Source organism: Vulpes vulpes, chromosome 11, assembly GCF_048418805.1.
Source record: "Vulpes vulpes isolate BD-2025 chromosome 11, VulVul3, whole genome shotgun sequence".
NCBI lineage: Eukaryota > Metazoa > Chordata > Mammalia > Carnivora > Canidae > Vulpes > Vulpes vulpes.
In genome coordinates this window covers 58,917,376-58,942,459 of record NC_132790.1, presented here as the reverse complement: position 1 = coordinate 58,942,459, position 25,084 = coordinate 58,917,376, and the positions used below count along the sequence as shown (strand labels likewise).

At 47.1% G+C, this 25,084-nt stretch overlaps 1 protein-coding gene across 2 annotated transcripts in view; it reads right to left on the bottom strand.

The window, feature by feature from the left end:
- Positions 1-12,004, bottom strand: part of ACVR2B (activin A receptor type 2B) — a 33,039-nt gene extending 21,035 nt beyond the window's left edge. For both annotated transcript variants that reach the window (XM_072726482.1, XM_072726483.1), the window contains exon 1: positions 11,818-12,004. In XM_072726482.1, coding sequence (XP_072582583.1) covers positions 11,818-11,869 — 52 coding nt within the window. In that variant the 5' untranslated portion in view covers positions 11,870-12,004. The remainder of the gene's footprint in view (positions 1-11,817) is intronic.
- Positions 12,005-25,084: the final 13,080 nt, after the last annotated feature.

Genomic DNA, 25,084 nt, shown 5'->3' with positions numbered 1-25,084 from the left:
TCTCTCTGTGTCTCTCATGAATAAATAAATCTTAAAAAAAAAAAAAAAAACTGAATTCCATTTTCACTCCACTTCCTATACAGCATTGTTTTCATGTGTTTTTATGTGTTTCAAACTCAGTAATGCAATCCTATGTATCACTTTCAATGTCCTTCATTCTTTTCTGCATCTCTGACCTCCCATCTAGATCATTTACCGTCTGTCTGAAGAACACCCTCTTTACTTGATACCTTTTTTTTTTTTTTCTAAGATTTATTTATTGGGCACCTGTCGTTAAACATCTGCCTTCAGCTCAGGTCATGATCCCAGGGTCCTGGGATCAAGTCCTATATCAGGCTCCCTGCTCAGCAGGAACCTGCTTCTCCCTCTCCCTCTGCCTGCCATTCCCCCTGCTTGTGTGTGGCTCTCTCTCTCGCTCTGTCAAATAAATAAATAAATCTTTTTTGAAAATTTTTAAAAGTAAACATTCATTTTCTTATTTTTAAGAGAAAAAGAGAGAGACAGAGGGGAGGAGGGGCAGGAGAGACAGAATCTCAAGCAGACTCCCTGCTGAGCATGGAGTCTGACAACAGGGTCAATCTCAGAACCAAGATCATGACCCGAGCCAAAATCAAGAGTCAGACACTTAACTGACTGAGCCACCCAGGTGCCCTGATACCTTCATTCTTGAAAGATAGTTTCAGTTGATTTGGAAGTTTAAAGAGACAATTTTTTCTTTTAGCATTTAAAGCTTTCATTCCATTATTTTCTGGCTTCCACTGTTTCTGAGAAGTTAGGTGTCAATATAACTACTACTCTTTTGATTGTAATGCCTTTTATCTCTGTCTGCTTTTTAAGATTCTCTCCTTGGTGTTCAGAAGTTTGGCTGGAGGGATCCCTGGGTGGCTCAGCGGTTTGGCACCTGCCGTTGGCCTAGGGCATGATCCTGGGGTCCCAGGATCGAGTCCCACATCAGGCTCCCTGCATGGAGCCTGCTTGTGTCTCTGCCTCTCTCTCTCTCTCTCTCTCTCTCTGTCTCTAATGAATAAATAAATAAAATATTTTAAAAAAAAGTTTGGCTGGAATAAGTATAGGTGTGGAATTTTTATTTTTCTTGGTTCACAGGGCTTCTTGATTCTGTGGCTTAATGCCTTTCATTTATTTTGCAAAGTTCTCAGCTATTCTCTCTCCTGCTTCTATATTTTGTTTCTCTGGCCTTTATTTCTGTGGCTCTGATTACACGTATCTTGGACCTTCTCACTTCGTCCTGTCTTTCCCTCTCCTTTGTATTAATCTTTTTGCCTTTCCAGGGTTTAGTCTGCATAGTATCTTCTGATCTATCTTCCCATTCACGGATTCTAATTCTTTCTTCATTTTGACTTAATCTCCTGATAAAATCATTCATTGAGTTCTTAACCTCTGTTAGTGTATAATGCCCATCTATAATTTTTCATTTAGTTCTTATACATTTTTCCAGCTTTCTACTGAAACCCTCACTTTCACTTCCTTGATCATAGCAAGCATTATTTTTCAGTATGTATATAACTCCAGTCTGGAGCTCACTCAGGTTTGCTTCAACTGTGATGTTTTTTCTGGTTATTTATTTAAAGTGATAAACCAGTCGTGATACGTGCAAAATTGTCTGTAAAATAATTTGAGGGCTACAATGATGTTATATTCCTATAATGTTACATGTACTTCTGGCAGGCAGCTAAGGGTACCATTAATTCCAGAGCATCCAAATCCTGCTTTAGGGATGCCTGGATGGCTCAGAGGTTGAGCATCTGTCTTTGGCTCAGGGAGTGATCCTGGTCCCAGGATCAAGTCCCTCATCAGGCTCCCTGCGAGGAGCTTGCTTCTCCCTCTGTCTATGTCTCTGCCTCTCTCTGTGTGTCTCTCATGAATAAATAAATAAAATCTTTAAAATTTTTTTTAAAAAATCCTGCTTTAGATCTGTCTTCTTTTGGTTCTCCGTGGCCTCCAAGTCTTTGGGTATCCAACTCAAAAGGAGGGGTTCACTATATCTGCCCTCTGTTGAAAACTCCAATCCCTGTCTTCCTAGCCCCACAAGGCTATCAAATGCAGATGCAACCCTCTCAGTTCCCTACATGGAAGGGCTAAAAAGAAATTCAAACATCAAGTCACCACCAGGGCCACTGTTCTCAAACAAATCCTGACCTGGTAAGTCTTCACTATCTTCTTAGCTGTACAATGCTTTCAGCCAGAGATGTTTCCTCAATTTGTCCATCTTTTCCAGATGCCTCCAGAAAGAGGGTTGGTCCTGGTCATCAAAAAAGAGGAAGCCTCCATATCTACTTTTTACCCAGCTTTTAGACTATTTTCAGGAACACATAATACCCAAAGGGAAGACTCTACACATACACAGAAACTGAAATTACCTGTGTAGATAAGCCTGTTCACGGGAAGTGTTTAAGTAGACTCTAGGGGCAGAGGCCGGAAAAAAAAAAATAACTTTCATTCCAAAGTGTGACTCAAGAGGGAAACAAAATCCCCTTTCAATCAATTTTATTATTTCAGACCATTAAGGACTAAATTGTGTTCCCCCAAAATTCTTAACCCCCAATGTGACTAGACTGGGTGATTAGCCCATTAAAGAGGTAATTAAGGTCAAATTAGATTATAAGGGTGGGGCCCTAATCCAGTAGGACTGGTGTCTTTAACACAGAGGAAGAGTGTCTGCACACAGAGAAAAGACCATACAGTAAGTAGGCAGCTATCTGCAAGCCAAAGAGAAAGGCCTCACCAGAAACCAATCCTGCTGGTACCCTGAGGAGGACTTCCAGCCTCCAGAACTGTGAGAAAGTAAATTTCTGGTATTGAAGCCACCCAGTGTGTGTTATTTCAAAGCCATCCATCCGGTGGCAGCCCTATCAGCCTAATGCACAGAGAGCGCACATCACCTGTACAATGTGGGAAAGCTAATGGGGACATCATTCATCCTAGAGACAGTATCATAAATATACTGTCACCTAAGTCCACAAGCAGAGCCTAACAAGTGGACGTACACAAGGAATCTCAGTGAAAGCACAATGAAGCAGCAGGCAGCACACTGAAGGAGACTAGGAAAGTACAAACTCTGGAGAACAATCATCTCAAACTATCCTCCCTAGTTCTATGGCCAACTGTGGCAGAAAGTTATACAAGCAAACACCACACACACACACACACACACACACACAGAGAGAGAGAGAGAGAGAGAGAGAGAGAGAAAGTGAAGCTCCCCAGAGCCCCTTCTATCATGAGAAGCTTCTCACCAGATTCTAAAATAATTCTCTGCAAGTGTCTCCTATCCCTCCTACCAGCATTATCACCACATACAAAATCAGATCCTGCCCTGTTACAATCTTGTCAAAGCACTGGATTCACCAGTGGTGCCCTGTTAACACACAGCTCCTCACAACCTTCAGCAAGTGCCTCAGTCTCCCTGGAGGGTAGAGGCAGCATAAAGCATGGCCAGTGAGCTTACACAGACATGCACATCCATCCCATACTCAGACCTGCTAGCACTTACTGGCAAGTCCACTGCTACCTCTCTTTTATCAACACAGTTACCAGGAGGCTCAGACACAGGAAGCAGTGGACCTAGTGGACACTAGACCTGTCTGGGCACCCTTCATGACACGGGCTATTTCCAACCTATGCAATCTAGCGTTTCTGGAGGGGGAGGAGAGGCTCGTATATCGCTGCAGAGGGCCAGCTGCCATCTTACCCAGCTTCTGCCCCCATTGCCATCACCTGGATAGATTGGGGGAGTTGGGGGAGGGAACAGTACAGCCATGTCTCAGTACCTATTAAAATTTAAAATATACATGTGCTGCGGCTGGGTCAGTCAGTAGAGCACACAACTCTTGACCTCAGGGCTTTGAGTTCAAGTTCCACATTCAGTGTCTTTATTTACGTTAATAAATCTTTAAAAAAATAAAATATAGGGACCCCTGGGTGGCTCAGCAGTTGAGCACTTACCTTTAGCTCGGGTCATGATCCCAGGGTCCTGAGATCAAGTCCCACATCGGGCTACCCACAGGGAGCCTGCTTATCCCTCTGCCTATGTCTCTGCCTCTCTGTGTGTCCCTCTTGAATAAATAAATAAAATATTTTAAAAAATAAATATAAAAAGTAAAAAAAAAATTCCTCGTTGAGAATCAGTCTGCATAAAATGTATGCAATCAGAAAAATCCATCAATAGACTATATAAAATGTAGTCTACATACAAACTGAAATTTCACACAGCTATTTAAAAAAATCAAGGTAGATCCACAGGTATGAGAAAGATTGCCAAAACATTCCTCTGCATTTAAAAGCCATGACATCGAACAACACAGATAAGCAATCGATGGCCACAAACAATTCACTCTGGTAGATTTCACTCATCTAAAGCACAAAACCAGGCAAAACTAACGTGTGCCATGAGAAGTCAGGATAGTGAACAACCTTAGGGATGGATGTAGGAGTAGAGCCTAGAAGGGAGCAAGAAAGGGCTTAGTGGGGATAGGGGCTGGTAAATTTCTGATTCCCAGGCAGCCCGGGTGGCTCAGCAGTTTAGCGCTGCCTTCAGACCAGGGCCTGATCCTGGAGACCTGGGATCGAGTCCCGCGTCAGGCTCCCTGCATGGAGCCTGCTTCTCCCTCTGCCTGTGTCTCTGCCTCTCTCTCTCTCTGTGTGTGTGTGTGTGTGTGTGTGTGTGTGTGTCTCATGAATAAATAAAATATTTTTTAAAAGATTTCTGATTCCCCATCTAGATGCTGATTATATGGGCACAGTTTGTGAAAATTCATCAAGCCATCACTTATGATAATACACAGTTCTACTTGTATTTTATACCCCAATTAAATGTTTGAAGAGGAGCAATACCATTTTAGGTTAAAAAATACTATTTCATCAATGCTTCCATAGACGCACAGATAAAATGTATAGATGGGGGCCGGGGTGGTAAAGGGCCCTGGTTTTATCTGTAATGTCTAATTTTCTGCAGCTGAATGTATGCATATTATTTGTAAAACTAAGAATTAGTAAAATTTAAATAGGAAAGGAAGGGACCAAAGTGACCTCTCCTCTTGGAGCTACAACCAGGGTGCCTAACCAGGAGACCCCTGGGTAAAGGAGGTTGTGGGAGTGGGTTTTTCAGGGGAGGAGAGGTAGCCTGGTTCTCCTTCAGGACCCACTATCAGGTAAGGGGTTCACAGGAAGGGCCAAACAGGTGGGAAGGGAAATCAGAATTCACTGTAACTTTTCTGCCCCTCTACTTCTAAGCCACAGAGCAGATGAACTCTGCTCCCCAGGTTCTCAGGGCACACAGAGGCTAGACCTCCTTATGAGGCATGAGCCACATAATCCACTTCCCAGACCCTGGTCTGCCTGGATACGAAGTACCTGAAGGGAATGTCAAGACTTGGGTGACAAGGAAATTCCCAAAAGTACAGAAAAGTGCATAGGTTTCTTAATCCAAGGCACTGAGAACTCACATGTTTCCTGAATCAATATGGGGGGGGGGGGGTGTGCACTGTCAAAGACATTAGACATTAAAAGGCATTGCCCTCATACCTGAAAACACTGCACACCACTACACAAACCAGAAGAAAAAAACACCCTGACCCTGACATCAACACTCAAGAGACTCAGCTTCCGAGTCAGCCTCCCACTTCCATTGGTTCAAGTCTAAGAGGCAAGCAGGGGCCCCACCCTCTCCGTGGATGGACAGACAACAGCTGGTCTGGTCACATCTTCTGAAATGCTTGACCACAAACTCCGGGAAGCAGCCTTCTCCATCCTCCAGCCAAGGGCTTGGGTTTCCAATCTGCCTTCCTTTTCCTTCCCCAGAACTAATTTTAGCCTCCTTGGTTGTCAGAGTGGAACTGAGATAGTCGGCAGAGGAACATTTGCAAACAAGAACATGAGCTCACCTCACAAAACACCTCTGCTCCAGCCCAGAAGCTGACCAGAGAAGAGAAAGTCCTGTTGTGCGGCAGGCCAGGCCCCTAGAGAAGGTCCCTTGGGAGAAGGGCTACACATCTGCCCAGTGAGGCAGGCTTCCTTTCCAACACCTGCTCCTAATAACCACAAGTCCAGGAATGAAAATACCCAGCTAGGGCTGCCAGCCCCTGAGTCTGAAAAAGGCACATGTATGTGTACAGCAAGACTGGAATAACCAGAGCAAAACATGGGGCTGGCCAAAGGCAGGAAGCCAGGATTGATCCTGGGCCAGAAAGAGTGACAGCTCACCCCCAGCCCGTGTCATCAGTTGGGTTTCCAGTGCCTTGGACATAGTCGTCACCAACAAACAAACCAGGGACTTGGAAGAAGGCAGTCCCATCTCCTCTCTCTTTCCCAACCCCACCCCCAACCTGGGTATCCAAGTCCTCAAGAAACAGGCACCTCTGGGCTGAGCGGGGCTGAGCTGGGCCCCAGTCAGGTGGAGAAAGTTCAAAAAGGAAGCCCCGAAGGGGTGGGTGTCTATTCCGGAACAAGGAATTGGGTGGCCAAACGGGAGAGAAGGAAAGACGATAAAGATTATGAGAAGTCAAGAAGATGGAACCAGAAGTCTCAATCCCAGTAAGAAGCCCTTTAAAATAAGCAGGGGACACACCAGTGGCGGAGAACTTGGAAAGGCAAGCGCTGGGGACTGCATCCTCCCACCCTATGAGCCCAGTCTGCAGTCAGGTCCCAGTGCAGCAAAGCGAGCTGAACTTGCTGAGCTCCAGACCAGAGGAGCCCCCAGAAAGCCTTCCCCAGCAGAGCTCGGGGCAGGTCAGGAGAGAAGAAGAGATGCGGTGCTGCCCACCTGCCAAGCCCAGCACACGTGCCCAGAGACCAGGCCCCCGGGTGAGGGCCGCCCGCGCTGCCCACCCCAGCTCCCAGGGGCCTGCCAGCCGACTCCCAGCAGCCAGGTGGAGGCCTGAGCCCATACCTCGGGGGAGACGCTGCCCCCCTGCGCTGGCGTCCCCAGGTTCGGCGGGGTGCCAAGCAGCCGGCCTGCTCGAGGGCAGGGGCATGCCCGCGTCCTGCTGCAGCCCCGGCACTGCTCGGGTCCACGGGCAGCCTCAGCTCCCAGCCACGGCTCCCCGGCCAGCGGCCCCGAGGTTCCAGGCGGCGCGGCGGCCCGGGCAACACGCACTGCCTGACATTCTGCTCGAGTGGGAGGGCGAGGCCCCCCGCGCAAAGCTCAAGGCAGCGGGCAGAGGCGGTGGGCGGGTGTGTGTGGGTCCAGGGCGGGCAGGCTGCCGGGCCACCCACGGCCGCCACCTCCCTGAAGCCCTGAAACCCGAACCGCTGCTGGGAAAACTCAAGGACGCCAGGATCCTTCTCGCTAGCTGGCCGAGGTCCTCCCAAACCACTCACTGCCAATCACTTTCACGGCCGAGCAGGCAGGGATCTCCCAGGCTTTGAGGAGACTCCAACCTCCCACCTTGAATCCGCAAAGGCTAGGTGCTGTGGGCATTAGCCATAATCCCACCTCCCACAACTATCTCTTTAAAGCACAGGAACATTCTAGATCCAGGGTTCTCAACCCGAGGCGATTTACAACCCCTCCACCCAGGACATTTTTGTTGTCACAATACTAGCATTAAGTGGACAGAAACCAAGGATGGTGCTAAAGGTCTTACCACACACAAGACAGGTGTCACCACCATCTCCAAACACACACAACAAAGAATCATAGGGTCTAGATTGTCCATAGTGTCGAGACTGAGAAACCCTGTCCTAGATTGAGGTCTACCCAGCCAGGACCCTGCCTGAGAGCTGTCCTCTAACCAGTGTCATTCTCAAAAGTATTCCCTGCATCAGCTCCTCCTCACAGCCCCCAAATCTTGGTCCACAGTAACAGGCCAGGATCTACAAGTGAATCTTAACTCTTAACTTGATGTCCTTTGATTCCGACTTGCACCACCCTGAGCTCTCAGGAAGGGGCTGAATGCACAGGCACTCAAGGGAGAGCTGCCTGGAGGAGGAGAAAAAGGAACCAGGGCTGGAATGTAAACACTACAGGGGGATTACAAAGGACAGAAGTAAAGAAGTCCAGTGGAGGAAGCAATGTGGGAGTGAGCCCAGTGCACCCCCCACCAAGGGCAACAAATTGCCCCTCAAAACTGGTACAATGGCTATGTGTAGGGCAGCCAGCACTTCACAGAGCCCAACCCAGGGGGCTACAAGTTTCTGGTATCAATGCAAAACAGCAAGTGTGCATGTACAATGCATGCATTGGCTCTCACACACATATGCTTTCTCTTTCTTTATTTGTATTTTCCTGGGAGAAGAGTCCACAGCTTTTATCGGATTCTCAGAGAGGTTCACGATTCAAAGGTCCATGGTATAGAATGGGCACTCTTCACTGGGCTCCCTGCAAATTCCTTAAGTGAAGTGCTAGGGGTAGGGGAGGTCCAGGTGTTATCTAGGGATTCTTCTTTGTTTTTGTTTTTTTTTTTAAAGATTTTATTTATTCATGAGAGACACAGAGAGAGAGAGAGGCAGAAAAATAGAGGGCGTCCCAATCTGGGGATTCTTAATGCCCCTGCAGAGTAGTACACCAGAGGCCCACCCAAGCTGGAGGAGGCTATGGGGTTCCAGGACTTATTTATTCACACAGCTATAGAGCCTGGAAGGCTGGCTGAGTTTCTCGAAAGAGCCTCTAACAGTAGGGTGTCCACTCCTCCCAAAGGGCAGCCCAGCCAGCCAGTACCTGGAGTACCCAGCAGACACAAGGAGAGGAAGCAAAGGATGCCTTTTCCTTGGGGAATGGCACCAACAACCTGTAGATCTGTGGTCTGCATCCTTAGCAGCCACCACTACAAAAAGCCTGCAGGTCACCTCACTCATAACACATACACACATTTCTCCCCTGAGGACATAAACACCTTTGGATCAGAGAGTATCCAGCCTATGAGGACAACTTCAGGCAGTCCAAGCTGGCAGTTCCTGATGGGACAGAGTTAGCTCCTCCTCTGCCAGTGGCTCCTGACATTCCACTCAGAAATTCTCCACCCCACCCCCACAGGCTCTGATCTGAACCCCAAATACAGAGACAGATGTCAGAAATCCTAAAGAGAGAAATCTGTCTAGGATGTCCTACAAGGCAAGTGCAAACTTATTTCACAAGGGTACTGAGCCAGGCACAGAACACGAAAAACCTGCAGAACTGAACAGTGATCTTGTAACAAGCACCATGTGCCATTATTATAGCATAAATTCCCCCCTTTCTTCTATGCACCACCCAGTATGGCAGCCACTACCCAAATGTGACTACTGAGCACCTAAAATGGGGAAAGTTCACATGTTCTGTAGGTATAAAAAACACACTGGATTTTGAGGATAGCACAAAAAAAAAAAAAAAAAACCATAAAATGGTCTCATTAACTGTTTTAATACTGATTAAATGCGAAATCATGTAATCATTCAATACTGATTACTTGGTATATATCAGGTTAAATAACCATACCATTAAAGTTAATTTCACCTTGTTATAGACTAGTTTTTTTTTATTTAAATTCAATTAACGTAGTGTATTATTAGTTTCAGAGGTAGAGACTGAATGTTTATATGTGTCCTCTCAGAATTCGTATCTTGAAACCCTAACCCCCAAAAGGTCGGTATTTGGAGCTAGAGCCTTTGGGGGGTAATCAGAGTTAGTCTGGTTCATGGTAGTGGGGCCCTCAATTTAGAATTAGTAGAAGAGGAAGAAGGAATGAGCTCTCTCTACCTGGCCCTCCAAACACAGAGGAAAGCCACATGAGGATGCAGTGAGAAGGCAGCCATCTGCCAGCCAGAAAGAGGGCCCTCACCACAACACTACCATGCTGGCACACTGGTCTTGGACTTCCAGACACTAGAACTGTGAGAAATAAATTCTGTTACTGAAGTCACCCAGTCATGGTATTTATTTACAGCAGCCCAAACAGACTAAGACACCTGTTTTTTCTTTTATTAACACGACTACTAGAAAATTCTAAGTTACATACATGGTGGATGCTATATTTCTGTTGGACAGCGCTGTTCCTGAACCTCCTACTGTGTGCTGCAGGCGATGGAGTAATTCTAAATGGCAAGCCAAGAGCTTGAAGGAAGGGCATCCATGAAGTAAAAGAACAGGAGCACCAGCTCTTCCCATAGCTCTTCACGGGTCAGCGCAGCAGCCACCAAAAAACTGGCTGTTGTGACCACAAGAAACACCCAGCGACCCCACCTTCGTCTCAGGGCAGGAACACAGGTCCTTGGATTCCGTCTAACTCCAGCACTGCCCAGGTCAGGTGGGGGAAGCCGAGGGAAGGAGGGAAAGGCAGACCATGGAGGAGCCCAATCCCACCCTGTCCTGTCCTGCCTCGCCAGGAAGGGAGAGGAGGCTGGTGCTGTCCTGTCACAGAAGGAGGTCCCCTCTGCAGGCTGGAGCTTGGAAGAGCCCAGAACCTTCCAGAGAGACCTGGAGACAGCCGGGTGGGCCGCTGCATGCCTAGTAAGTCAGCCTGACGGCCCCAGCCTCTGGAGAGCAACGCCTTCTGTTCTCTTCAGAAGCATCTCCAAGCAGCACTTAAAAGGCAGAGAGGGAACCAAGCTCAACACCACCACTCTGCTTCTACCACAGGGGAAATGGCTCCAAGAGGGCCTGATGCCCCTGTCACACTGTGCCCAAATACCAGTCGGGGGGTCTTCGTCCCTGCGCTCTGACTACGCAGCTCCAAACTCCACACAGCTCACTCGCTTTGGGTGCGCACAACCAAGTCACGCCACATTAGCAGGAGGGGGTAGATGGGGGTGGGCTGCGGCGGAGATCCCCCATCTCCACCCCCGCAGGAGCGCGGGGATCCCTGCCCCACCCCTGCACGCCAGGCCCCGCCCTGCCCGGGTTTCCCAGACTCCGCGCTGCAGCCGCGGCGGGCGGGCGGCCGGGGACCCGCGCTGCATGTGTAATGGGGGCTGGGAACAAAGGCGCGCAGGACCCGGCGCCCCGGATTCCGCGCACCAGCCGCCCGACCTCCCCGGGCTTCTCCCAGGAGCTTCAATGCGCGGCTCCCCGTTTCCCAGGGCCACCAAGGGCCACCGGAGCCACCCGAACCCGAGTGCGGACCCCATCCCTGCACGCAGCCGGGGCCGGGCGCGCCGCAACGCCGCTAGAAGAGGAAAATCGCTGCTCCGGCTCTGGGGGAAAGCTCCGTCCAGCGCGACTCCGCGTGTAGACACCCGCACCCACACCCCGTCACCCACAGGCGCGAGCCGAACGCTAGCCCCGCCGATCGCCCACCCCTGCCACGTGCTCCCCGGAGGCACACACAGGGACCGGTCAATTTTTCTTCGCACCCCACCTCCCGTCCCAGGAGCCCCGAACAAAGCGGTCCCGTGGGGTGACCGCACCTTGGGTCCTGGGGCCGCCGCGGGGGAGGCGGGCGTAGGCGGGAGCTGGCGCCGGGCGCAGCCGCCGGCGGCACGCGGTGCCGGGGTGCCGGGGACTCCCCCCGGCTGTGCCGAGGGGCTCCGGGGGCCGCGCAGCCCCGCCACCCCCGGGCCAGACCTGCCTACCACGCCCGGCCGCCGTCCCCACGCCCTGGCTTCCCTCTCGCGGGCCCTGGGCTCACGCGCCCGGGCTGCCTGAACCCCGAGCCTGGCTGACGCTCTGGGCCCCGGCCCCGGCCGTGGGGCCGCACCAACGAGAGCGTCCCCCCCATCGACGAGCGCGGCGGCGCCCAGGACGCCCCAGTCCCCGCCCCGGGAGGCGCCCGCGGGTGCAGGTGGCGCGGCGAGAGGGCCACGGGCCCGCCCTTTGTTGGTAAACACCGCGCGGCGCCCTCCCCGCGCCCCCCGCGCCCCCCGCGCCGCGCCGCGCCCCGTCCTTACCCGCGCACAGCGATCCCCAGAGGAGGGCGAGGGCCGCCCAGGGCGCCGTCATGTTCCGCGGCGCCGCCCCGCGGACACCCGGAGCCCGCGGGCAGGGCCGCGCGGCGCTCCCGGGGCGCGCAGGGCCCGGCGGCGGCTGCGCTCTCCTTCCCGCTTCTGCCTCCGGGCTCGCTCCCCGCGCGCTTCCCGCGCCTTCGTCCCCGGGCGGCGTGCAGGCTCCGAGGGCCGGGCGGCGGCGCCGGGCTCAGGGCCGCTGCGGGCGGCGCAGGCTGCGGCCCGGGCTCCGGGGCGACGCGGGGGCCGGGGGGCGGCGGCGGGGCGCGGGCCGGGGGGCGCCCGACTCGGGCATAGCGCGGCGGGGCTGGGCCCGGGCCCCGGGCGCAGGGGCCGAGTCCGGAGGGGCCATGAACGGGGGGAGGGGTGGGGGGAGGGGAGCTGAACCGAGTCCAAAATGGCTCCTGAGCCGCGGCCGCGGAGCCGAGCCAGCGGGGAAACCCGGATGTTGGATACAAAGAGGCGGGCGAGCGGGGCGGAGGGGGGGAGGGGGAGGGGAGGGGAGGGGAGGCGGGCTCTCCGGCCGCGTGGCCCGCGCCCCCCTCAGGGGCGGCGCCGCCGAGAAACAACAACAAGGAGGCTCCGCCCCCGCCCGCGCCCTCCGCCCCCCGCCCCCCCCGCCCCGAGGTAGGCTGCTGGGGCCGGACTGAGCGCGGCGGGCGCGCTGGCCGGGGGGGAGGGGGGGCGGTGGCCCCGGCGGGGGGGAGGCGGTGGCCCCGGGACCGCGCGGCCCCGCACCTGGGACCCTTGCTCCGCGCCGGAGCCCGCCCCCCCGAGCGCGCGCTGCGCTGCGCTGCGCTGCGCTGCGCTGCGACGCCGGAGCAGGTGGACGGCCCCGGGCTCGCCCGCGTTCCCGCCGCCACCGCCGCCCGCGCTCCGCACCTCCGAGACGGGCGTCACCGGGAACCGCGGGGGAGTCGTGCCCTTCGTGCCGAACGAATCGGCAGAACAGGCTTTCTTCTCTCCGAAGTGACGGGTAGACCCCCACTCTGCAGCCCTAACACACACGTACGGGCGCTGCTGGGATCCTGGAGTTGGACCCATCCCTGGGAGCGCGGGTGCCTGCCGAGGCTCTCCCCGCAGAGCAACAGCGGGTGGGAAAAGACCAGCGGCTCCTGCCTCCCCCAACACTGCACCCCGCATCAGTCTGCACCTTCAAAACTGTTCTCAACTGCCTCCCGTCCCTCAAGTTGAAGATCTTGTCTAGCAAATGGTCCTGCTGTCCTCTTCACGTGCCACATTCCTCCTTGGGTGCCCTTTTTCTTCATCTGAGATCCCACAACCAGAGCTTGGGAAGGTCACGATGGGGCTCCGGGCTAAAGAGGGAAAGCCCGTTAGAGCTCAGGTAGGAGGGGCAGGATCCTTCCATACAGAAATTATCCTCTGGCAATTGTCCTCCTGACTCGCCACAGCCTTTCTTGGAGCAGGGCAGGAGCAGGGCAAGAGCTGTCTGGAAGGAGGTGGTGCCTGGAAGTCGGAGTTATTTCACCTTTCTGAGCCTCATTTTCCTTACACAGGTGAAGAGGTTAGATTCCTGTGCTTTGCATTTTCCAGAAAGCAGAAACCTTATTCAAACAAAATATTATGCATACAGAGCGAAATTGCCTTGATTGAAGTCGAAATGAGGGCCCAACGCCCCCAGTTTCCAAAGCATTAGGAGCATCCAGGACCACACTTTGGAGTCACTACCCAGAAAGATTTGAGTCTCTAAATCTTCCAGTTCTGGAAAATCCTGTGGAAAGTGACAGCACCTCCTTGCCACAATCCCTGTAAAGGCCTTTTAACACAGGATTGAACACTACACTGTGCTAACTAAGAAGCAGTGTCATATGGGATAGTCTGGCTATGTATAAGGTATTTGGTAATCCTACAGGAGGCAATATCCACAGACACATGATGGCAGAGGAGGTTAATCCAAATTCAGAATTAAGTGTCTTTTCTAGGAAAGATAAATTGCTGCCTTCTCCCTCCTGTAAGGTATCACCTATAATCCATTGCGCCAACAACTAGATTGGCTGGTTCCTCTCTTCTACTCCACACCAGGTTAGATACCACAATAAGGGTTGGGGGGGGCGGTTCTACAAGTTGCCAAGACATCTGTGTCTTCCACCTTGAATGTCTCTGGGGTCTCCAAATTTGTATATCTAACTGCCTACTTGACATCTCTATTTGGCAGCCTATCAGGCATCTCCAACCTGACCTAGCCAAAGTAGAATTCCCTATTCTTACCACAAATATACTTCTCCTTTTTTTTTTTTTTTAAAGATTTTATTTATTTATTCATGATATATATATAGAGAGAGAGAGAGGCAGAGACACAGGCAGAGGGAGAAGCAGGCTCCATGCACCGGGAGCCCGACGTGGGATTCGATCCCGGGTCTCCAGGATCGCGCCCTGGGCCAAAGGCAGGCGCCAAACCGCTGCGCCACCCAGGGATCCCCTACTTCTCCTAGTTGTTCCTGTCAGAATCAATGGCATAACCAAAAAACCAGTTGCTCAAGTCAAAACTATGAGCCACTCTTGATTTCCCCCATATTCAGTCCATCAGCAAGTTGGCTTCAAAAACATACCAACCGGGACTCCTGGGTGGCTCAGTGGTTGAGCGTCTGCCTTTGGCTTAGGGCGTGATCCTGGAGTCCCGGGATTGAGTCCCACATCGGGTTCCCTGCAGGGAGCCTGCTTCTGCCTCTTTCTATGTCTCTGCTTCTCTCTGTGTCTCTCAGGAATAAATAAATAAAATCTTAAAAAAACAAAAAAACATATCAACCCTCAAGCCACTTTTTCCATATACACGGTTGCCACCCAACTTCTCACATCCAGACCACTGCAATAGCAGTGAATTTAAGGGACTGTAACTAGTCACCTGCTTCCATTCTTGCCTGGCTATATAATACATCTTCTATACAGCACCTGAAATGATCTTTTAAACATGGAACTCGTATCACGTTATTCCCTTCCTTAAAATCCTCCCATGGCTTCCTGTTATAATGCCTAACAAAGCTTAACATAATCAACCCTTCTTCCTCTCCAACTCACCATTGTCAGCCAGACACACTGGTGTGCTTTCTGCTCCTCAAACACATTAAGGTTGTTTCTACCTCAGAGCACCTGCAATCCCCACTGCCACTGCTGGAATACTCTTCTCCGACTCTCCTGGGGAGCTGAAATCCATGTTGTTGAGTTCATAAGATTAGCCTGTATCTCTACTAACATTTTATTCATGAACCAATACCAGGCTGATAGGGAAAGATGATGTGGATGTCTGAAAATCAAGGTTAATTGGGTTTTCTATTCTTTTGAACTACAAGAACACTAAAAATCGCATTTGATAGCAGACATGAGGTAACTGGAAGCTGAAAGGCAAAAAACCAACAAATGTCTACTACAGAACATATGACGGAGTTCTGCCCTTCAGGGATTCTGTGTTTAGGACTACTCTTCCCCTACTGTCCCCGCCCCTGCTCAATGATCAAAGTCAGAAAACAAGGAATTGGGAAGAAACAATTGAGCATGGCATCCTTCAGTATCAAGCTAATGGAAGATGGAAAATTATCGCATTAAAATATGACCTGGTATCTGAATCGTTGACATTTTATTTCAAGGGTTAAATGCATTTATTTGTCAAGATAAACTTTTAAAATACCACAACTTTTGTAGTTTTACTCAGAGAACTCTTCATTAAAAAAAAAAAAAAATTAAGTGGCTCCAGCCTCTCTCAGCTTCTGAGAATCACTGGTTAGAGATATGCTATAGTGGGTAATTATGAAAGATATAGGGTAATATATATCAGAATATATTATTCTGTAATTTAGTTACAGTAGTACCACATTAAATGATTTCAGAGGGTACTATTCACCCGTTAAAACGGGGCTAAGTGATGCTTTTTTTGGCAATACTATTCCCCCAAAACTTAGCAAGCTATTTATTTCTGACCTATTCTGTGTGTCATCAATAATAAAAGTTATTTCTTAGGAGATTCTCAAACTGTTTTAAGATTTTGCATATTTATTCATGAGAGACACAGAGAGAGAGAGAGAGGCAGAGACACAGGCAGAGGGAGAAGCAGGCTCCATGCAGGGGAGCCAGACATGGGACTCCATCCCGGGTTCCCAGGATCACGCCCTGGGCTGAAGGTGGCACTAAACCACTGAGCCACTCGGGCTGCCCTCAAACTATTTTATTTCTTTTCCTCCTGTCCTCATACTACTACCACTTCTTCTTCTTCTTCTTCTTCTTCTTCTTCTTCTTCTTCTTCTTCTTCTTCTTTTCTTCTTCTTCTTCTTCTTCTTCTCTCTCTCTCTCTCTCTCTCTCTCTCCTTATGGTAGCCCACCTTGAAATCAACTAAATTAATTGGGTTGGATAGAAAGAGCTCTCAAAATAGATTAGATTATGCTTTGATAATGGGAAATCCCCAAATCTCAATGTCTTAAAACAACCATATTTATTTTTCAATTCAGTCAGCTACCTGTCCATTGTGAGTTACGGAAGGAGCTATACTCATTGTAATAACTCAGAGACACAAGCTAATGAAGGCTACATTTTGATACATGCTTCTACTATTGCAGAAAAATAGGGAAGGTAAGTTATATTCAGGCTTTTAAAACTTCTACCAGATGCCAGAAAAGTGGTGGCTAGTTTGGTGGCTGCATAGTATTTGAATCTCTACAGAGCAACTACATGAAAACGAAAGAAAAAAAAAAAAAACAGAAAATCCATGTACATTTACAAGAAAACTAGGTGACAAGATTTCCCTCTAAACACCAAAAGCAAGCAAATGGAGATGAACGACAAACTACCAACAGCAATAAAATCTACATGGACTAGCGTCTGTGCAAGGGGAAGCTGAAGAACACAGCAGGGTGATAAGGTTCCTGAGAACAATCGAATCCCCAAGTAGCTAGGAGATATTCACTGGAAAGCATGGCTCAATAATAATTGTAGGTGAAACTGGGAGGGGCTTCCCCAATCCAACCGCAAATCAACGCAAGGAGACTATGGTAAGAAGAGAAACAGGTGGAACAGTTTGTCCCTGGGAACTTTCAGAACTGATTAGCCAGGCCTCTGTTGTAAATCAGATTCCTACATTGAGGAGAAATTGCTGGAAGTGGAATCACAATTGAGCTGTGTAAGATTTTTCTTCCAGGGATCCCTGGGTGGCGCAGCGGTTCAGCGCCTGCCTTTGGCCCAGGGCGCGATCCTGGAGACCCGGGATCCAACCCCACATCGGGCTCCGGGTGCATGGAGCCTGCTTCTCCCTCTGCCTATGTCTCTGCCTCTCTCTCTCTCTCTCCCTCTCTCTCTCTCTGTCACTATCAGAAATAAATTAAAAAAAAAAAAAAAGATTTTTCTTCCAGCCACCATGCAGTAACTGGAATGGTATTTGCCTTTCTACCATAACAAGAAAAATGGACAAGATATAGGAGGCGACTATTTTTGGACATTACACCAGCTGTAGTCGCTCAGAGAAGAGAAAACAAAATGAAGGGAGCCTGATGATTGCCCCTGCTTTCTGACTGGAGACAAATTCCAGTCTACAATGCAGGAAGTGTATCCTAAGCAGAGCCTGGCAACCTTGCTGAGTTGAGAATAGAGAGTGAGGCTGAAGAGGGAGAAGGATACAGCGAATTTAAGAGCAAATTTTACTCTGGCAGAATACCAGAGAGTAGGGAATTACATAAAGAAAGCTGGACAGCTGCAGAGGAATCTCCCTGGGTCTTTTCCTGAATTCTGAGTTGTACATACATACAATGAAACTCCAGGGGGGTGAGAGAAAGAAAGACAGAAGAGCTATAAGCTGAAAAGCTCCAAGAACTCACACAGGAAAGGGAAGTTTTTATAGTTCTAACCATCCAGAGTGAAAGTTCTCATTATTTACCAGGACACTCAGACTGGAGACATAGAGTCACTGCCTAGTAGTGGAGGTAAACTAGCCAAGAATAAAGGCTCCCCCTGTAAGCCCACAATACCAAACCTTGAAATGATACATTAGTAACTTAAGTATTTAGGAGACAAAAGTTCAACACTTTTTAAAGGAATTCAACAAACTCTGACGCTCTGTAATAAAGGATTAACAATGCCCAACATATAATAAAAGTTTACTAAACAGGAGAAAAAAAAAAAAAACAGGAAAGTGTGACCTATTAGCAGGGGAAGAATCAGTCAGTAGAAACAGAGAAAAGACAGAGATGATGGAATTATCAAAGATTTTTTTAAAGCTATTATAAATATACTGAAAAAGTTAAGGGAAATATGAATATAATAAAGAGAGAATAAAGATATTTCAAAAATGGACTTCTAGAGTAAAAGAAATGTAGTATCTTTTTTAAAAAAGATTAACTGGATGAAATTGACAGCAGATTAGACACTATAGAAAAATAAGATCTATGAATTTGAAGATATAGCCAAATTAAGGATGGGGGGGAAAAAAAAGGCTGGAAAAAATAAACAGAAATTCTATGACCTGTGGAACAATATCAAATTGTCTAACATGCCTAACTAAAATACCGGGGAATAGAGCAAAAATATTTGAAGAAACAATGGCTAAACTTTTTTCAATTTGATGAAAACTAGAATCCCACACATCCAAAAAGTTTAATAAACCCCAAAGAGGATGAACACACACACACACACACACACACACACACACACACACACATCCCACATCCTACATCTAACATGCAGTTTATCATTTAAAAAAAAAGAAGAAAGAAAACTATCTCCTAAGATCAGGAATAAGGCAAGGGTGATTGCTCTTCCCACCTCTATTCAACATTATACTGGATGTTCTAGCCATTGCAATAAGGCAAGAAAAAGAAGTAAATATTGGAAAAGAAGAAGGAAAGACATTCTTTTTTCCACAAATGACATGATATATGTAGAAAATCCTACATATTCTTCTAGTGCAAAATACTACCAGAGCTAATAAGAACTAATAAGTGAATTTAGTAAGGTGAGAAGATACAAGATCAAACAAAAATCCACTTATATATGCTAGTAATGATACCACAGAGCATTTCTATAAGCTGGCAATAAATGAAAAATCCTTACATCAGCATCAGAAAACATTAAGTATATTTGAATGGCCAATAAGCATATAAAAAGGTGCTGGGGATTCCTGGGTGGCTCAGCAGTTTGGCACCTGCCTTTGGCCCAGGGCGTGACCCCAGAGTCCCGGGATCAAGTCCCACATTGGGCTCCCTGCATGGAGCCTGCTTCTCTCTCTGCCTAAGTCTCTGCCTCTCTCTCTGTATCTCTCATGAATAAATAAATAAAATCTTAAAAAAAAAAACCTTCTAGATAGTGGTAATGGTGGCACAACACTGTGAATGTATTTAATGCCTTAACTCATGACCCTGAGATCAAAACCTGAGTTGAGATGACAGTTGGATGCTCAACTGACTGAGCCACCCAGGCACCTCTGTTTGTGCCTACTTTTGATCCAAAGGTAAATGAATCAAAAAATCAAATTATTTGTCTCTAATGTAGCCAACACAAATGGGTGAAAACAAGGACAAGATCATTGCAAAAGCACCATCATTTGGAAAGTGTAAGAATGAAAGTGTATAGCAATCACTTGCTTATAGCAGTTCTAAAACCCACTGGGAATGTATGCACAGGTCTCCCTGCTCTAGAGATGGGAAATGGTTTGTGATTAAGGTCCAGTTTCTTCAGGATATGAATAATCTATTGCCACATAACAATAAATAACTACCACTATCACCACAAACTTAGTGGGTTAGAATAACACCCATGTATCATCTCAGTTTCTGTAGGGTCAAGAATCTGGGTATGGTTTACCTGGCTCCTCAAGTCCTCTGCTTCAGAATCTCTCATAAGGGGCACCTGGGTGGCTCAGTGGTTGAGTGTCTGCCTTTGACTCAGGTCATGATCCCAGGGGCTCTGGTATTGAGTCCCACATCAGGCTCCTAGCAGGGAACCTGCCTTCTCCTTCTGCCTCTCTGTGTCTCTTATGAATAAATAAATGAAATCTTTAGAATTTTTTTTTAAAAAGACCTCTGAACGAATCAAGGCCTATTCTAATAGGCTCTTCCAGTTGATTAAAATGACTTCCAGGACACATAAGATTATTGTCTCATTGTAGCTTGATACCTAAAGTATCAGTGATTAAGCCCAGAGAGCAAGCAAGATCTCAAAATGATTGGGTATGGCTTTTGGTGCAGAATCGATTCAAATCAGACACAGAAGATCCATAGAGGGGATACCTGGGTGGCTCAGCAGTTTGGTGCCTGCCTTTGGCCCAGGGTGTGATCCTGGAGTCCCAGGATCGAGTCCCACATCAGGCTTCCTGCATGGAGCCCGCTTCTTCTCTGTGTCTCTGCCTCTCTCATAAATAAATAAAATCTTTTAAAAAAAAGAAGATCCATAGAACTTTTTAGGGAGCTATGCTAACAAAAGGGACATCAACCTAGATTAAAAGAGCCTAAATGTAAAAAGACTCTGAGCCCACAAATTTCTTTGGACAGGAAGCAGGCCAACGAAGTCATTCAGAAGGCACATTTTCCAATGCCCTCTTCAGAAATGTTCAAGGAGGGCAATGCAAAGTGAAAGATGTAGACGGTAAAGCCAAGAGCCATTGGAGAACAATGAACTGGATGCCATGTTTATCTGTGGCAGATAAACTCTGGGATGGCCTGCAATGATCCCTGCCTCCTGGTATTCACACCCTTGTGTAACTCCCACCTCCTGAGTATGAGCAGGACCTGTAACTCACTTCTAATAGAAAATGGCCAAGGTGATTGTATGTCACTTCTGTAACTATGTTGCATATGATTATAACTGCTATCTTCCTAGCCGACTCTAATGACTCCCTTGCAGCCTTTGATGAAGTAAGCTGCCTCATGGGGAGACCCACATGCAGGGAAGTGAGGGGAGCTTCTGGCCAATAACCATCAAATAATTGAGACCCTCAATCCAGTAATTCACATGGAGCTGGATCCACATGACTTTGGAAGTGAATCCTTCTCTAGTCAAGCATCAGATGAGACCCTAGCTCTGGCCAACATCTTGATTATAGCCTTGTGAGGGGTTTCTTTTCTTTTCTTTTCTTTTCTTTTCTTTTCTTTTCTTTTCTTTTCTTTTCTTTTCTTTTCTTTTCTTTTCCTTTTCTTTCTTTCTTCCTTCTTTCTTTTCTTTCTTTCTTTCTTCTTTCTCTCTTCTTTCTTTTTCTCTTTTTTTTTTTATTATTTATTTATGATAGTCATACAGAGAGAGAGAGAGGCAGAGACACAGGCAGAGGGAGAAGCAGGCTCCATGCACCGGGAGCCTGATGTGGGACTCGATCCCGGGTCTCCAGGATCGCGCCCTGGGCCAAAGGCAGGCGCCAAACCGCTGCGCCACCCAGGGATCCCTCTCTTTTTCTTTCTTTCTTTCTTTCTTTCTTTCTTTCTTTCTTTCTTTCTTTCTTTCTTTCTTTCTCTTTCTTTTCTCTTTCTTCTTTCTTTCTCTCTTCTTTCTTTCTTTCTTTCTTTCTTTCTTTCTTTCTTTCTTTGTTTCTTTCTTTCTTTCTTAAAATTGTATTTATTTATTCATGAGAGACACACAGAGAGAAGCAGAGACATAGGCAGAGGGAGAAGCAGGCTCCCTGTGGGGGGGCCTGATGTGGGATCCCAGAGACCCTGGGATCACAACCTGAGCCGAAGGCAGACGCTCAACCACTGAGCCACCCAGGCGCCCCTCCAAAGTGTCTTCAGTCCGTGATTTTGTTTTTACTTAAAGCTGTATCTTAAGCCTGAGGTCTTTCATTGGCTTAAAGGGATGGAGATGAAAAAGTTATTATTCTAACACCTTTATATCCCCCCTAAATTCTACCTCAAATCTGGCCAGTTCCTGAGTAATAGGCAGCTGACATTTTCAATGTTTTGCCTAGAAATGTCTTTTCTCAAGCCCAAATGTTCAGGAGGTACATTTTCTGCCCTTCCAAGTTACTGCAGGTGCTCAGTTTTTCCATTTTTCAGTCTCCTAAAATAATTTTCTTAACATTTTTCCAAGCTCCACCCACAGCCCAGCTCCAATGTCATGTATATTAGTTTTTTGATTTGGCACCAATTTCTGTATCACTTATCTATTACTATAAATAAATCTCTTTAAGTATCAACACCCTAAAATAATAAACACATATTTAGCTCACAAATCTGTAGGGTGGTGATTTAGTTGGACTTGGCTGGGCAGTGCTTCTGGTCTCACCTGTACCCATTCACATGTTTAGGACAGTTACCTTGACTGACCAAGGATGGCTTTGGTCAGGCAAGATTAGGCCCCAAAATTTCATAATAAAGGTAGAGAGCAAAATGAGAGAAACCTCAATTGCATAAGGACTTTCAAAGCCCGTGCTTGCATCTTGTTTGTGAAAAACCCAAAGGGAGGACACAACAAAACTCCATGGCCAAGTATGTGGATATAAGAGTAAGTGAAGAACTGGGGCTATTTTTGCAACCTAATTGGGAATCAATGTTATATTTGCTTCACAAAAATCTGGACGTGTTTCTTCTTTCCCAAAGTTCTGGAATACATTATGTAGCAAAGAGCTCAATTATGAAGGTTTGATAGAACCTAGAGCCAACCAACCTAGAGCTTTTCATAGTATGGCTCTTTGATAATCTATTTCCCTTATGAAAATTAGTCTGCTTAAACTTTCTACTGGAGTCATTTTAGTACATTATGTTTCCTGGTCATTACCATTTCATCTAGGTTTGAAATGAAACCTAGATTTCACCTGAAATGAAACCTAGGTTTCACCTGAGCTGAAGGCAGACATTCAATCACTGAGCCACCCAGGTGCCCACCCCAAGAGTAATTCATAGAAAGTCTTTCTCCATATAAGACTTAAAAATATGTATATGTATTTTATTAATTTTTCACTTTATTGCATTGGGATTTAAGAAGATTGCATTATCTCTAGTTTATAGAAATTATAGATGTTCTTTGTGATATAATAAATGGCCAATTTCTGTGAATAGGTACATCCTCTATTATTTATTTATTTTTTTTATTTATGATAGTCACAGAGAGAGAGAGAGAGAGGCAGAGACACAGGCAGAGGGAGAAACAGGCTCCATGCACCGGAAGCCCGACGTGGGATTCGATCCCGGGTCTCCAGGATCGCGCCCTGGGCCAAAGGCAGGCACCAAACCGCTGCGCCACCCAGGGATCCCTACATCCTCTATTATGTACTATTATTCCTTATTATAAGATGCAAAATTCAATATATATTCAGAAGATATATATTCTGTTGGAATCTATCACTGAAATCAAAGAAAAGCATTTAAAGTTGGCAAATGAAAGAGGTTCTAACATTTACAACTAGTATACCTTCATTGTGACTTTAGCATTAGTGTCCTTCTTTGTCTTTCTCCTGAATTCTACCTTTATCAGATATCAGTATTGTAATCTTGCTTTTTATGATTTGTACTTGTCTGGTATATTTTTGCCCATCTAATTTTTAGCCTTAATGGATCAATTGTTTTAGATGTGTCTCTTGTAAATAACATAAAATGCTGGTTTGTGAGTCAATTTGAAATTTACTTTTTAAAGGATTCTTTAAAAAAGATTCTATTTATTTATTCATGAGAGATACACACAGAGAGGCAGAGACACAGGCAGAGGGAGAAGCAGGCTCCATGCAGGGAGCCCGACATGGAACTCGATCCCGGGTCTCCAGGATCAGGCCCCGGAACAAAGGCAGTGCTAAACCGCTGAGCCACCAGGGCTGCCCTGAACTTTTTTAAAAAGTTCATAAATTCCAGTTAGTGAACATACAGCATAATATTAGTTTCAGGTGAACAATATAGTGATTCAACACTGCCAAACAACACCCTGTGCTCATCACAAGCACACTCCTGAATCCCTACCACCTTTTTTCACCTATCCTCCTTCCACCTCCCCTCTAGTAACCTCCAGTTTATTCTCTATAGTTAAGAGTGTTTTCTGGGGCACCTGGGTGGCTCAGTCAGTTAAGTAACTCTTATTCCCAGATCAGGTCTTGATCTCAAGGTGGTGAGTTCAAGCCTTACATTGGACTCCACACTGGACGTGGAGCCTACTTTCGAAAAAGAGAGTCTGCTTCCTAGTTTGCCTCCGTTTTTCCCCCCACTTTGCTCTTTTTTGAAATCTTTTAAAAATAGATGAGTTGAATCTTTTAATTTATTAATTTCACTCTGCTTCTTTACTTGTATGATGTTACATTCACTGCATGTTTTTCACTATGCAACTTATTGCCTTTACTACTGTTTCTTTGGGCACTGAGGGAAATTTCTATCTTTAGTCCAGTGATTATCTTTGTACTATTACCTATATATAATTCTTTTAGTCTCTCTTTTAAGCCCCAACTACTTGGTTTGTAAACTTTAAATGATACTCTTTGCCTTGTACATACTGCCTTTGCAACAGACTTCTTTGTACTGTCCTCTTCTTTTTCATTTGTAACTTTTACCTTATCAAAGCATATACCACTTGATTCTATTTTTCCACCCTTATCTCCACTTTCATTTTTTATTTTTTTAATTTTTTAAAAAGACTTTATTCATGAGAGAGAGAGAGAGAGAGAGAGAGAGAGGCAGAAACACAGGCAGAAGGAAAAGCAGGCTCCATGCAGGGAGCCTGATGTGGGACTCGATCCCGGGTCTCCAGGATCAGGGCCTGGGCTGAAGGTGGCGCTAAACCACTGAGCCACCCGGGCTGCCCTCTCCACTTTCCTTTTGGTCTTAGATCTGAAACTAAAGATACTCAGTGCTCACCATTAGTCTTTTTGCTGAAGTTCCCCAATCATCTCCTAGTTGGTTGGAGCCTACCTTTTAGTAAGATCCTAAGGGGTTATGAGTACAATTATTTCCTGAGCTCTCACGATTTAAACATATATATCCTTGATACTTAAAGGACAGCTTAGCTGGATATAAAACACTTATTCTTAGTTCCCATCTTTTTTAACTTCTTGAAAATGTTGCTCCACTCCTACTTACTTTTTGTGAAGTCTGATGCCAGTCTGACCTTTCCTTTGTTAAGAGACTAGCTCTATTGGGCTAAAGGGTTTTTTACTTCATCTTCAAAGTTTTAATAGTTTGTTAGGATAGGTCCAGTTGACCATTCTGGGTCTTTTCTATGTAACAAAAGGGGCCCTTCAAGCATCAAGTCTTCTTTTTAATTTTTCAGAAATTTCTCCTGGGGCAGTTTTAAGTATTAACCAATTACACTGTCTTT